General features: G+C 42.5%; 1 protein-coding gene across 3 annotated transcripts in view; it reads right to left on the reverse strand.

Moving 5' to 3' along the window:
• The window catches only part of ARNT2 (aryl hydrocarbon receptor nuclear translocator 2), a 116,107-nt gene that overhangs the window by 5,094 nt on the left and 94,892 nt on the right, over positions 1-16,121 (reverse strand). For all 3 annotated transcript variants that reach the window (XM_025215244.1, XM_025215245.1, XM_006033445.3), the window contains 4 exons: positions 12,820-12,919; positions 8,390-8,528; positions 6,070-6,235; positions 2,571-2,707 (listed from right to left, as the gene is read on the reverse strand). In XM_025215244.1, coding sequence (XP_025071029.1) covers positions 2,571-2,707; positions 6,070-6,235; positions 8,390-8,528; positions 12,820-12,919 — 542 coding nt within the window. The remainder of the gene's footprint in view (positions 1-2,570; positions 2,708-6,069; positions 6,236-8,389; positions 8,529-12,819; positions 12,920-16,121) is intronic.

A 16,121-nucleotide genomic window follows, 5' to 3' on the forward strand; every position in this document is an offset into this window, starting at 1 on the left:
CCCTTTCCCTGAAGTCCGAGAGCTGCAGGACTACTTAGGCAGCATTCAGCACCTCACAGCATCATGCTTTCCCCTCCCACAGCAGACACAAGGATAAGCAACTGATAAGTAACTGATGACCAGGCAGTAGCTATTAAGGATCATATGATTTATCTGTGTCTTGATATCACTGAACCCCCTTTAATTTGAATCACGCACCTTTTCTGAAGTACTATGCTGAGTGCAGTGGAGGGAGTCTTGCTTTCATGTAGCTGAATTATGGCTTGCTTTCCCCTCCCACAGCAGACACAAGGATAAGCAACTGATAAGTAACTGATGACCAGGCAGTAGCTATTAAGGATCATATGATTTATCTGTGTCTTGATATCACTGAACCCCCTTTAATTTGAATCACGCACCTTTTCTGAAGTACTATGCTGAGTGCAGTGGAGGGAGTCTTGCTTTCATGTAGCTGAATTATGGCTCCTGCTATCAGCATACATTTGTGGAGGATCCTCTTCCTCCTTAATAGCACTCTGTAAGCAGGAGCTACATTTATTATCACTGCACCTCCACTGAACAATGCTGGAGGTCAGACTTTCCTCCTGGTTAACAAGCTGACCAAGCAAGGAAGCGGAAATTAATTGACTTCTCTTGAGAAAGGGGAAGCTCATGATAATTGCTTCCAAGTCAAGTAAGGTCCTTGTAGTAGGTTTAGAAAGTACCAAAGCATCTCGTCCAGCATGGACAAAGCAATGGGAAAAAGGTATTCTCTGTTGAGAAAACTACCATATTCACTCAAATCAGAGATGACTTTGAATTTAAGAGAACCCCCAATAATTAGATTCTATGTATAGAAAAATGATAAATCCGTTAGAATTTTCCATGTATTGGAGGGCCACCTTAATTTTGTCCTTCCCACTGCTGCAGTGGGGAAAGCAGCAGCAGGGGGGCAGGCAGCTCCCACCACTTCTCCCCATCTTCCCCCCAACCCACCCACCTTGTACTTGTACTTAAATCCAAGACAAGGAGCTTCCCCCTCCCCCATGTTGAATGGGGAGAAACTCAGTCTTGGATTCAAGTGCATAAAGTATCATCTCTTCCTGCCCTCCTCCCAGCTTTTACAGGAACAAGCTCTGGCAGGACTTAGTTTTGCACCAAAAGATGCATCATTAACATCTTTATGATAAAACAATTCTTCAATAGCAATCAAAAAGGCTCTAAGGATCTTCTCTTGGGAGGAATAACTACCCTTATCTGAGAGTAGCTGCATACTGTATTGAGGACTCAACCCAGGAGAACACAAGCTGCAAGTCCGACTGTGGGGTCCCTGTCAGTGGCAATAAGAGATGCAGCAGACTTGATTGGCACGCTTCCCCAACTGCCGTGGCCAGCCCCACCTTCCTGGCCAGCACTTTGTATATTTTATGCTTCATTTGCTATCTCTGAAGCCACCTCCAATGAGGATGCCTCTGCCTTGACCTGCTGAAACCTCCATCCCTCTGAGGGAGTTCTGCTGCTGGGGTCCCCGTGCCAAGGTCTCTAGTGATACACACTGAAGTAAATCTGGCACCTGCTTGCTGTTTACTTCTCTCTCTTTTCCCTTGCATATACCTATCCACAGTGCTCTTTTATGAACAGTCGTCTTGAACCAATTTAAATGAAAAATATTTTAAATACATAAAGGGCACGTCTACAAGTTGCCATATGGTGCTGTTGCTACGGCACTGTACTTTAGTACTTTCTTTTGGAAATACTAAAGCACAGCACAGTAACCACCTGTACTGTGCCATGCACATGGCGCAGTTTTCGCTGCTAGGGCAATGTAGCGGTGTGCTAAACTGGGGGAGCGTGCTGCTATGGAGACATAGCTGCTGATCATGTGTAGACTTGCGTGATTGCTACACTGCTGTAAAGAGCCGTACAGCAATGTAGTGTGTTGCTATGGCAACGTAGGGTGACGTGTAGATGCACCCAAAGAGACCGTATCAATATATTTGCTTGTGAAACATTAAGCCCAACTAAAATGAAGATACAATAAACAGCAATTCATACCACAAAATAACAAGTTGAGTTACTGAAGATAGTTATTGGGCTACCAACCGTGTCCAAATAGGTGGACTGTTGTAAAAATCATTACCCAGTATCTCCTCTGAAGAACACACCTAATCTCCTCCCTCTTCTTAAAGAGAACTTAGACTAACTGGACCCTGTTAGATTTTATTGGTCTGGACCATAAAAGGAAGAAAGAGGATATCAGGAGGACTATCTAGTCAAGACTGTCTACTAGCCTCTCCACAAAATGTATCAACTCTGTACTGAGGGAGCAAGAACAGAAAGGAAAATTGTAATCGTTTTAAATCAAAGACTTTCTGTGATTCAGCAGAAAGCAAAACAGAGAATCTTAGGAAAAGGTTTTCTAATCCCAGCTCACATCAATGTAAAAGCCAGCACACACTAAACTAAGGAATACTATTGTCATGTCCTCTGCCACTCCATGTGTTCAACCTGGCTAGCATTATCAGGAGAAGAGCAATTCCTTTCACTTAATGAAATCACTGTAGGTGTCATGAAGTCTTAAATCTACTCACCTGGAACACTTCAGTCTGGCTGGGCTGCTGGTGAGAGTGTTGGTCACTGCTTTGCTGATTATGATGCTGGCTTTGCCATTGGGACCAGACTTCTGAAGGTCTCCCTTGGAACTGTCCACTGCTTTGACCACTTTCAGCTGAAAAATTCAGATTTGGAGACCCATAAGATCTACCAGATTTGGAGAGAGAGTTCTTTTAAAAATGCACAAGTATCTTTGTAATGATGTTAAAGACCTTCAGTGTTGGGAAATCAATTTTATAACAGGGATATTCAGCAAGGATCTGTTCTCACAGGATTGGAGGTTTTGGCACTGATCTCTCATATGAGATGGGTGGGACCCAGAGAGAGAAAGTGTGCGCAAGGTTAATTACTATCACTTTACCAACACAAGAAGGACCCTGTTAAAGCACAAAGCAAAATAAATCAATAGTGTAATGAAAGCTAACAGGAATAACGCCAGGGTCCTCTGCTATCCTGCCTTTTCTTTTAATAGGGACAAGTAGTTATTTGCTGTTTCACTTAAACCCAAATGACAATGCAGGCATTTTAAAGCCCCTTTCTCTTTAAGACACATTTTGATCAAGAGCTGAACCAGAGGAGTACTTCTATCTGCTGGAATATGTAATGGGTCTGTTTTCAGACTTTGCAAAAGCAGGATGTTGGCCCCCTACTTGCACAGTCAGGCCTTTAGATACTTGAGACAAGCAGGGGCCTTGCAATCTGAAGCACTGAGGTTGTTTAGCAAGCTGGTCAGTGGGCAAATCTGTTTCCATTATTTCCAGGGGGAAAGCATCTATTGAATTCATGCTGGTGTCATCTTATATTCATTCGTATACCAGGTGGTACCTGAGACTGCAAGTCCACTTGAGGTTTTGAAGGAATAAAGAGGTTTAGAGGCAAGACAAATGTAGTCCTAATGACCCATTAAAAACTGATACCATATAGACTGCTTGTCGTCTACTGTGCACACAGCTTTTATGGGTATGTTCAGAGATGCTGTTTACTCAAAGTCAGTGGGTTTTCACATTGTACCTCTGTAGACACAAGTTAGCCCTGCATGTTTAAAATGTTACCCAGGAGATTCTCCTTCTGTGTTTGAAGTCTTTGTAGAGCCACTTTCTACAATGTTAATGTTTCATCGCTTTTAGGGGTGATTTTTGGGAACCACTGCCCAGCACAAAAATGTGAACGTTGGTATTTATGCTAATGGTATAACTGTGTTTAAGCCTCCCCTGGTCCCTCTACAGCACAGTGCAGGACCAATACTTTTCCTTCAGCTCAGAAATGGAAGAGGCATCCCTAATGAAATGCAATTAAAGCAGCACAGTTTTTGTTAGCGTGTTGCATATCTTGGTCCAAGGTGCCGCAACTGAAAGAACACACCCTCCCTCCCCCAGATATTTTCCCTGTTTTACTCCTCCTATTTTCAACTATTTTTCTTCAAACTTGTAAGCCAACATTTGGGAGGAACTGGTGGATTAGATACTAGGGGTCATCAGTACCATGGGCCAAGAGATACTATTGTTCTAACTACTTCTGCAGAGACACGTGATTCTGCTTGTTACGCTGCATCAGGCTCCTGGTAACCAGAAAGTGTAACTTCCACTCAGAACAATGGAAAGAATGGGAAATGGGAATAACCAAAATCCATGACTGCATAGGTCACTGCTTCATGACGTACAACATGACAAACGCCTCAAATTCCCTCTAGGTAAACTTTGCTACCAGCTAAGAAATGTAGCATTGAGGAGATGAGCTGTTTTTCAGAAAACTTGTAAACTATAATGGCATTCTTCTGTTGCATCTGGGTTAGATAATTTTGTCTTCCTCGACTGACATTACAGTGACAAATAATTTGGCTGACTCAAAAATCCTGCTGCCACATAACTTGTCAAAGGACAGGTCATTTAAGTTACCCTTTAAAAGATACAGCATGTGTTCTGCTCTATACAATGTGCTGAAATTTACTTAGTGAGGCAAATGAGGCTTCTCAGCCAGACAGAAGCTGCCAGCAGAAGGTTTAAGGAGTTCTTTTTTGGTAAGAATTGTATTTAATAAAAGAATTCAAACTGATGTAGGTCAGGGAGTGTTTCTCATTAGGTGAATGGGTCCTTGCTAAGCACAAAGTGCAGGCTCACTCACAAAACAAAGGCACAAAGTCCCACGTGAATGGAGACGGCACCAAGAATAAACTCGGTGGGAAGTTTTCCATTTTGATGCATGCATTCCCTACTGCATTCCAGGCAGTACAGCACAGGGCTAGCCAGGAGGCCCAGGGAGTAAAACAGGCTTGAAACAAAACTGGTCATATTGCACTTTCAACCCTGAGAAAAAAGCAAAGTGCAATAAATGAACACTGTAGCAGAAAGAAAAAAAAAGTCCTGTATCTGCTAATTTTATGATTAACATCATCTTAGAAAGTTTATTATCAAGAAAACTAGGTTAGGAAGTGGGGGGTTGTAAGGTAGAGGGGAAGAGTAGAGTGTTCCTATTTCATTATCCCTTAGATGTTTTTCATTTTGCACTCTCAGGAACATCCCACGCTAAAGGCATAATCTGAACATTCAACTGAAGAGACAACGAACAGCACAGTTATCTTTAACATTTCTATCTAATTACCTAAGAAGAAATGTAATCCATTACAAAGTTTCATATACTTTAATTATAATCTTAAGGCTCATATCTGAGGGTTTCCAGCTCCCAATAAATACAGCTAAACACAAAAAGTACACACTCACCAAATATTAACATAGGTAAGAATTGGCTACATGTTTTGTCAAGTTCTGATCCATGCAGACATGCTCTGAATGTTGTAAATCCAACCCAGCAGTGCTTATGATTCCTGAATGAAGCAATTTACTTATGTAAAAATATACAAGCTCTGATCTTCCAGGGGGCTGTCCCCACAACTAAAATCCTAAAGACTTCAGTGAAACTCTCTGTGGTTCAGGACCATAGCTAGTGACTCCGTAAAGCAGGATGGAGCTTTTGAGAGAGATGCATTTCACACTGAATAGCCACTCTAAGTTTGAATAGCCACTTTGCAATTGCTGCTTGTGTTCTGAAGACAGGAGTGGCTATTCAGTGTGAACAAAATAAAATGTCAGAGGTTACCTGCAAAAATGTGGGACAGCTCATACCCCACTGGGTGCAGAAGCAGTGCCAGAAGCCAGAACTCAGCCCTCTTCCTTCCAAGGCAGCGCCCATCTCACTGAGACACAAAGCTACCTCTGGCTTGCTTTCTATTCTGTTCCCACATATGACCAAGAATGGACATCGTGGGTGGGCCTGCTTCTCTACCAGCACTCTTCTTGGATGCATGCATGCAGCTGCACACCTCTTTACAGAGAGGCAATATCTAACTTTTGCACAAGTAGCCTGAAATGTCCCATTTCGGCTAAAGTTAGCTGCATAACTACTACTTACCTGTCTAAAAGTAGGGCTGGATTTGGGCTGTAGTGTTTTAGGGGTTTAATTTTATGTGCATTTCAAACTTACCAAACCCTGCACTTCTGTTTGCTAGACTGGAGTAGGCATTGCCACTTGGGGAAGAGGTGGCTGGGCTCGAAAGTGGACTGTATGAGGACGGATCAGCTGGATAGGTATGGCTGGTTCCAATCCCAAAGGGTGATGATTGAGCCTTGCCAGACTGTGATGGAATTTGCTAGGGGGCAAGGAAATCAAAAAACACAATGCAAATTATTTTGATTGCTGATGTAAGAGAAGCAGCACAACGGACAACTTTTAAACAATGTAAAAACAAGTGCTAAAGAAATTTTACAGATGAGACCAGGCATAGTATTCCCATCTCAACCCTATTCAACTTCTGTCAACATGGGATTAACTGCTACTTAAGTTTAATGAAAGTAACACACTAGAAATGAATGCATACAGCTCTCCCAATGAGAGAGAAATGCTACTATTGCTGGTGGTTACCTGCCATAACCTGTTCTCTTTTACCTCTGCTGGGTCATGACATTTAAGATCAAAGAAGAAAAAAAATACATAAAGGAGGCATCTTTATTTGCCAGCGGTCCTGCTTTTATGCTTGTACAACACAGCCTCAATTTTCTGATTACTCTGTAGGATAACTGGTATATTCAGATCAACAGGGCTTCCAATGATCATGGCACCTGGCCCAAGAGGCTTTAGAGCAGATGCCCTGGTTTTCCCCCCCCACAGATTTCAAAGCCTGCTGGGCTTTCTCTCCTGATTTCATACTATGAAAAGCAGGTTGTCTAAGTGGAATGTAACCCACAGGGCAGATGTCATATCTTGCCTTGGACAAGCAGCCAACCTTTGCAGAAGAGTTGGTGGAAATGAATAGGACAACCTCAGGGGGAAAATAACCACACTTTGTTTAAAGTAGATGGTTTAGTTAAATCATGGATGTGATTTAACAACAAACACACCACTGACTTGACACTTCTACAATGAGCTCCTCTGAGGATTGCAAAGCATGTCACAAACAATTAAACACCACAACATACCCATGAGAGAGGTAAACTGAGACCAAGCGTGGTTACAGGTTTCACCCAGAGTCACATGGTACATCAGGAGATAGTGCCTGGAGTAGAACCTGCTTACCCACAAAGCATTCCCTCCCCTCCATAAACAAGTCCATCAGCTCCATGCAAGACTACTGCTTAACAAGTTCTACTGCTTGAAATTAAAAGCAGTAACATTTCAGGATACTTTTAATGACGTTCATGTTATTGGCAATCAATGCACTGAAGTAAAGCTTTTTGCTTGGGCAAACCAGATCCCAACAGACATATAAGATGGTGAAAATGTGTTTAAGTCCTCAGTTCAGTTTCTTGCAAATAAGTTACTTAGCTGTGAAGATTCCACAATGACAAGGAACATGCAGATTTTTCTGCAAAATATTTTTAAGTTGGTAAAAGGATTAGCTGCAGACTTAATCAGACTGATGGCTTCAGCTAAGAAGATATATTGCTTTTTTGCTTACTGACTAATTATGGCTTTCATACACAACGTACAGATGAAAACATGTGAAAATATTATTTAAATTTGAAGAAGACAAAGCCTAGCAATTGATGTGGATGAAGGACTGGGCACCAAGTTTATGATACTGGGAAACTAATATGCTTACAAACAAGCTGCTGATTAAATAAATAAGTGCCTTTATCCTATGTAATAAATTTGAATGCAAACAGTAATATTAATACATAGACTTGCCTCCAGAGATTAAAACAAAAGCATTTAGTGACTGGGTTGCTATTCTGTCTTTAATATGTACGGTCACCTTCTGCACAGACTACACAATTGACTCAGACTAGAGAGATTTTTCTGCAATACATATTAATGTTGTATGTAAAGAATGCAGGCATATTTGGCTTCGGCCCAGCAAAGAGTTTATGCATATGCTTAATTGCAATCATAAGTAGTCATGATGACTTGTATATGTCCACACAGGAATGAGGTCTTAAATTAGGATATACGTGGGGATTGCCAATGTCATGTAGAGAATTTTTGTCCAAGTAAACTCGTATTTTTTTCCTTTGGGATTCTGTTTTGACCAGAAATCAGAAATGGAGGAATTGATTTAATTTATTGTTTTAAATTAATCAATTTTTGCAAGTTTTAAAACAGGCCATTTGCATTATTCTGCTGCAATATTAAAAGGCATAATTAGGGCTCCAAGGCTACTTTCTCCCTACAGTGGCAGCACATGAAGAGTGACCATTGCTGAAGCCCCCTCCCACTGAAGACCCACGTTGGGCCAGATCAAATGAGACTGTGGGCTGAATCTGGCCTGTGTGACATAAGTTGCCAAAACCTGCCTCAATCACAGTACCTGTCCTGGAAATGGTGGGCGACTCCCAGTCCAGGCAACTTGGCTCTGATTTAACTGGCGAGATATCTGGGTCAGATTTTGGCCTGTTGAAGAAGATGATTGGATATCATTCACACCAGGGACATGTACCACAGATGAGCTAAAAGGGAAAAGAGCAGAAGATGAGTGGTAGGAACAATATGATCGTCACACACAAATCGAACCATAGGTAACTAAAAGTGTGTTACTCATCACACAGAAGTGAAGGTTTCTGCCAGTTTGCTGCAGGATTAAATGAAAAAGTGACTTGATTTTAGTGTTAAACTATCACAAGTTTTGAAATTCTAAGAAGTCCCTTCTACTATGCACTCATAATGGACACAACTCATAGTTAGAGTCATGCAATCTTACCCAGAGTGCTCGAATGAGTAAAACTGAGGGGAAAATTTGACATCTGGCAGTCTCAAAGGGATGGAAACTGACTACTTCCCTATTAGTTTAGGCATCAGTTCAGGAAAGCAGCCTCAAATAAGCTCAATTTTAAACATGTGCTATAAGTCAATTTATTACACATGAGTTTAAATGTGGTCTTAAGTCAAGGCTTATAAGAGGATGCTTGAGCATAAGTATTCCTTGTTTCTAGTCAGCATGGCCATCTTGCTGTAAAGAAGAAAGTATGTGTTATAAAATAAAAATGCGTGGTTCATTAAGTTCATTTTAATTCTCGAGGTTCCCACCAAACTCTCAGTGGTGTTAAAAATAGCACATATTTGCAAATCCAGGTGTAGGAATAAAATGGTATTAAGAGTCCTGGGAAGAACAAAAAAAAAAACAAAATAGGAAAAAAATGAACAAAACTATTTGCAAAAGGAATGTGTGAAACACCAGTGAACCTCTGCTCCTAAGTCAAGAGCAGGTGGGGCTCCACGTTGGGATCTAGCACAGGGCAATTCATCAGCATTTGCATCGCTCTGACGTTGCAGCATACCAGCAAAAAAGCAAAACAAAGTCTCTCTCTCTCACACAGAGGTACTGTTAAGTTTCCAAGAGACTAGCAAATAAAACTGACCAAACATAGGCCAGATCTCAAGATGGTTACTGGCAATTTGGTGTTAAAACTATTACCCAAAACACATAACATCTCATTAAAAGGCATTTTAATTTCCCACAGTCTCTCCAAGATGTAATCTCCAGTTCTTGCTTGGGCAAAAAGAACAAAGGAATTCTATTCCTTCCTACTGATCTCATTACCAAGTTTAACTTTAACACCACATTGGTTTTTATAGAATTATAGCTTATTTGTGATTTCTAATTCACAGACCTCACAACTGACAGTTACAGCATCTGAATGGTTGTTCCCTCATTTTGGAAACTTTGGCTTAGTTCAAAGTCGGAGCTTGGGATTTCATTGAAGAGAGTTCATCTCACTGTAGCATTACTGTACATGCTAGTTTTCCATTATGTAACTTAAAGCTCATCAGGATAGAGAGAGGAATAGATTAGACTTAAACCACAAAGTCTTCATTATTGACTAGACAACTTGATGAACAATCACAAATCTTCATTCCTAGAACACAAACAGGGAAGAATTGGTGGGGAATGTAGTAGTGAATGGCAACTTGGGCAGTACTGGTCATGAGATGACTGAGTTCAGGATCCTGAGCAAAGTAAGGATGGAGAGCAGTAGAGTAAGGACCCTGGACTTCAGAAAAATAGACTTCAACTCGCTCAGGGAGCTCATGGGCAGGATCCCCTGGGAGGCCAGGCTGAGTGGGAGAAGAGTCCAGGAGAGCTGGCTGCATTTTAAAGAAACCTTACTAAGGGTACAGGAAAGAACCATCCTGATGTGCAGGAAGACTAGCAAGTATGGCAGAAGACCAGCTTGGCTTAATGAGCTAAAATGCAAAAAGGAAGCTTACAAGTGGAATGACTAGGGAAGACTATAAGAGCATTGCTCAGGCATGCAGGGATGAAGTCAGGAAGACCAAGGCACAATTGTAGTTGCAGCTAGCAAGGGATGTGAAGGGTGACAAGAAGGGTTTCTACAAGTATGTCAGCAGCAAGAGGAAGACTAGGGAAAGTGTGGGTCCCTTACCGAATGGGGGAGGCAACCTAGTGACAGCTGATGCAGAAAAAGGCATCAGTACTCAATGCCTTTTATACCTATCTTCACAGGCAAGGTCAGAGCTCCCAGACTACTGCACCTAGCAGCACAGTTTGGGGAGGAGGCAAGCAGCTGACAATAGCGAAACATAGGGTAGGGACTATTTAGAGAAGCTGGACATGTACATAAGTTGATGGGTCCAGACGCGACACACCTGAGACCTAAGGGTGCTGAGGGAGTTGGCTGATGTGATTACAGAGCTACTGGCCATTACCTTTGGAAACTTGTGGCAATTGGGAGAGGTCCCAGATGATTGGAAAAGGGCAAATCTAGTGCCTATTTTTAAGAAAGAGAAGGAAGATCCAGAGAACTACAGACAGGCAGCTTCACCTCAGTCCCTGGAAAAATCATGGAGCAGGTCCTCAAAGAATCCACTTCTAAGCGCTTGGAGGCAAAGGCGTAGTCAGCATGGATTCACTAGGGGCAAGTCATGCCTGACCAACCTGACTGCCTTCTATGATGACGTGACTGGTTCTGTGGATGCAGGGAGACCAGCGGACTTGCTATATCTTGATTTTAGCAAGGCTTTTGATACGGTCTCCCACAACATTCTCACAAGCAAGCTAAGGAAATATGGGTTGGATGAATGGACTGTAAGGTAGATAGAAAACTAGCTGGATCAGCAGGTTCAAATGGTAGTGATCAATGGCTCAATGTCTAGTTCTCAGCCAGTATCAAGTGGAATATCTTAGAAGTTGGTCCCGGGGCCAGTTTTGTTCAATATCTTTACCAATGATCTGGAAATAGGATGGAGCATAGGCGATGCATGGGGAGGGTAAAGGGGGGGGCATGTGCCCCCCTGAGAGTGCTGGTACCCCCCCGTGACAGCAAATGCTCCAGCTGGTAGGGGGGCACGGAGTGCCCTCCCCGAAATTGGCTCTGGATCCTGCCCCACCCCACCAGTCGTGCCCCATTGGTGCCCCCAGAGGCTTGGAAGGCACTAGTCGCTCATGGGATGGAGTGTAGCCTCAGCAAGTTTCCAGATGACATCGAGCTTGGGGGAGTAGTAGATATGATGAAAGGTAGGATTCAGAGAGACCTAGATGAATTGGAGGACTGGACCAAAAGAAATCTCATGAAGTTCAATAAGGAAAAGTGCAAAATCCTGCACTTAGGTTGGAAAAGCCCCACGCACCAGTACAGACTGGGGACTAACTAGCTAAGCAGCAGCTCTGCAGAAAAGGACCTGGGTGGAGGTTACAGTGGACAATAAGCTGAATATGAGCCCACAGCGTGTTCTTGTTGTCAAGAAGGCTAACCTCATACTGAGCTGCATTAGTAGGAGTGTTGCCAGCAGACTGAGGGAAGTTATTCCCTCTATCCGCCACTGGTGAAGTCACTGGTGAAGTCACTGGTGAAGTACTGTGTCCAGTTTTGGACCCCCCCACTACAGAAAGGATGTGGACAAGCTGGAGAGAGTTCAGTGGAGGGCAACAAATGTGGTTAGGAGGCTGGGGTACATGACTTCTGAGGAGAGGCTGAGGGAACTGGGCTTTTTAGTTTGCAGAAGAGAAGACTGAGGGGATTTAATAGCAGCCTTCAGCTATCTGAAGGGTGGTTCCAATGAGGATGGTGCTAGAAACGTCCTTCAGTGGTGGCAGGTAACAGAACAAGGAGAAATGGTCTCACATTGCAGCAAGACAAGTTTCAGTTAGATATTAGGAAAAACCTCTAGGAGGGTAGTAAAACACTGGAACAGGTTACCCAGAGAGGCTGTAGAATCTCTATCCTTGGAGGTTGTTAAAACCCAGCTAGACAAAACCTTGGTTGGGATGATCTGGTTGGGGATGGTCCTGCTTTGAGCAGGGGGTTGGACTAGAGACCTCCTGAGGTCCCTTCCAACGCTCTTTTTTATGATTCTATTACAGGGTAATAGCAATAAAGTCATTCTAATCATAGCTGCTACAAAAATCTCAAGCAGCCATGGCAAGGATATGCCAATTCTTAAACTTCTTGTTTGTCAGACCTGTAGTATCAATAGTAGGAACAACTAGAACATTTCAGGAAATATTAAAAACTTTTCCATCTATATCACAAGAACAAACAGATGCTTTCCTTAGATGAGGTGTTTTATCTGGTGCCCTTGAGTTTACTGGTTTCAAAATGGTTTCTGTGTTACTCCTGTCTGATGAACTTTTGCACAGGAATTAAATGTCCAAAAAAGAAAGGATAATTCACATTACAGGAAAAATGTGCTGGTGTTAGTTAGCCTCACCCCGTTTCCATTATACCAAAAGGCAACTATTTTTCAATTGTGATGTTGTTGGGGCTAGAGCTAGTGTGGTACCTGAAAGCCTTTCCTGAATGTCCCGGCTGAAATGGGCTTCCTTGGGAGTAGAGCTGCTGGTTTCCTGCAGTGGATGCTGAGGCCATCATTTTTTTATCCGCTAGAAAAATTACCACAAGAAGAAAAAAAAAATCTCAGGAAACAACAAAAACTATTAGTTGTTCAGCAAAATGTACAATAGTACAAAAGTACAACCTGTGTGGGATGGGTAATGCTCTGCTTTTTAATAATCTATGAAATAGTGCAATGAACAACACTGGAATGAAACCAACAGAGCTGTATGAAAATTAAATGGGGTTCTATATCCCTTGAGTAATTTTCTATTTGTCTCCATTTCTTTGGTTAATCTTTCTGTCAAAATTTGTTCTAGAGTCTGATTTCCTATATGGAATAAAAATCCTGGCTACTGGACTGAACGTTTGCACCAGTTCTTTTAGAATTCTGCAGTGCAGTTTATCTGAGCAGTGAACATATTGAAATCTTTGAATTTTTCTTCTATCTAAAATGTGGTAATTTCTCCATTCCCATTAGCTCTGTATCCTAGGGAATGTACATGACAGATATTAGTTTGAGATTACAGATTATTCAACGTGGTCTAATTTCACATCAGTTTTGAGAAGTCTGGTCCCACCTAGCAGAGCTAATTGGTTTGTAGCATAAGTTACAGAAGGGTTTTTTATTCCTTGCACAGGAAAGCTATTTGTATTCATTCATTGTCTAGCCTGTTTATGAAATAACCTTGTGGAGCAACAACTTGAATACACATTTTTTGGCAGCTCTGTTACCACTGGCTGAAATATTCCAGGGAATAGTCTACTGATGGGCTGTTGAGGAGGGAATAAAGGAATAGACCCAGGAAGGGGGGGAAGTAGGAATGCAAGGAGCCTGCGGTATATGTGCTCCTACCCAAGCCCATTACTGAAACACTTCAGTTTCTGCACATTCTGGTATGGCCTGCAGGGTCTGCGGCAGCACTGTTACTATCGTTTTTCCAGGACTGACGAGAACACCGGTCACAGAACAAGACTACACTATATGTACCGAGACAAAGCAAAAGACCGGCCTCTGTCCTAAACAGCTTCTGATCTGCTCCCCTCTACAGGAGCCGAACTTTCATAACAGAGTCCTCCAGGCATTATGTTGGGATTTTACTCGTAGATCAGGCTGACCCTGCAAGCCCTTTACATCCACATCAATTCCAATGAATTCAGCGGCAGACAAGGTTCCTTGGGTGAATTTGATATCTTTTATTAGACTAACCCAAATAGTTGGAGAATAGTCATTAAGCAAGCTTTCGAGTTCAAAAACCCTTCATCCCCTTTTGAACCCTTTTGAACTCGAAAGCTTGCTTAATAACTATTCTCCAACTATTTGGGTTGGTCTAATAAAAGATATCAAATTCACCCAAGGAACCTTGTCTGCCTATGTCCTTAGACCAACACAGCTACAACCTACACCCCTGCCATGAATTCAGCGAGAGTTTTGTCTCTGCAAGGTCAGCAGCTTACATATGGGTGTGCAAACAGTCACAAAGGCAAAACTTGAACCTCTTGGGGATTTTGCTCTGAAAAAAACCAAACAGATGCTTGGGTGGGTCATGTACAAGGATGCAGGCATCCCGAGGGAATTCAAGATTAGCAAAGACACACACTGGTATTGCAAATGAAACACATGAAGAGATGCCATTAACTTTTAGGTTCTCCCGTTGCACAAAAACAACAACAAAAAGTTTACTCTTGTGACTAATCTCGTCATTTGCTCAAACAGCACAGGGCAAACATGCTGCCACTTAATTTCTTTAATTGAACATTTTTGTGTGTTCAAGCTAAAGGTGCTCACTGCTGTAACAGAAGCCAAAGCTCTGCAGCTGGCAGCTGTAACAATTCATGCCCTCTGGTGACTGGTACAGCAGATCTGCAACAAATTCTCCCTATGGCCAAAGCACAAACTAACTTTGATGCTCTATTTTGGTAAGATATTTGGCTACTACCTTGAGAAGGACCAGCAAGTCTCTAGTCTGAGACTGCACCTATACATAGTATTTTGGAGCCTCCTCTCAATTCTTGCTCAGAGAGCTAGTTTCCAAAGTGGCTGGCAACCTTCATTTCCTTTTTAACAATATAAAATCCTTGTACCACCTTTCCTTCTCCACCTCTTGCAAGTGTTTGTTGCAATGCACCTCTGATGGTTGTCTAAATAGGGCCCATCTTTTCTTTCTCCCATCTTCTTCTGCTTCCCACAGGTTTCATGTGATGTTCCCTTAGATAACAAAGTTTTAGCATTTAGAAATAGTAGGCCAGATCCCTGGCCAGGTTCCAAGGCCTCTTAGACATGAAGCTACTTTCAGTGCTCAGGAATGATGTACCCGTTGACTTAAAAATTACCTGATGAGGTGAAATTCCTCAGATGAAATGGAGTTGCCACTCCAGCCCTTTAAGCCATCTGAGGAAAAAGGGATGTACAAGTCTGTTTTCACAAACTGCCAAAAGCGCTTCTGGAGGCCGCTGGCAGATGGAGCAGTTAAAGGCAGGCTTTCAGTGTGAACTACTGTGTATCAGTGGGTGTCCATGCAAGCACTTCAAGGACACCCCAAAGAGGTCCTTTTCTGTCTGCGGTATTGACCACAAGCTGTAGGAAACATAGGCTGCAGATCATGATGCTTGGCGAATCCAATCAAAAAGTCAACAGTCCTCTTTGAATGTCAGTGCATCGAGGAGAAGAGGAGGAAGAAAGATGCAGCCTCATCTAGCAGTAATCAGCTATACACATGTAACTGTTGCAGCAGGATTTGCCTCTCTGCAATTGGATTGAATAGTCACCAGCGGGCCTGCAACTGGTGTGGGCAGTCACCTTCCTAAAACTTTTGTCTGAGAAGAACCGCCAAGAAGACTGAGCATTAGCAAAGGCATAAACTAGATTTTAGCTCCCTCCTGAGCTGGGCTGAGTATTCCTTTAATCGCATCTCATCTGGCCCATCCATCCTCCACCTTATTTCCTCTTATGATTTACACTGCCCCTCGACTCTTGCACTTCTATCACAGCAATACACACGACTGCCATCTACTAATACTTAACTTCATGCTTTAAGTCTCCTGGTTTGAAATCCTTCCCTACTACTAACACTCCCTGCCCCCGCTAATCATCCATTTAATCTTCCCCTAATGTGGCCACTGTTTCCATCCGATGCCTACCATACCATGATCTGCAGAAGTGGGGCACAGTACTAACATAGAGCTTTATTTCTCAAAATAGTTGCTACTCAAAATGTGTCTATGGATGAAGTAAGAGATCTTTTCTTTTTC

Source organism: Alligator sinensis, unplaced genomic scaffold (assembly GCF_000455745.1).
Source record: "Alligator sinensis unplaced genomic scaffold, ASM45574v1 scaffold1318_3, whole genome shotgun sequence".
Taxonomy (NCBI): Eukaryota; Metazoa; Chordata; order Crocodylia; family Alligatoridae; genus Alligator; species Alligator sinensis.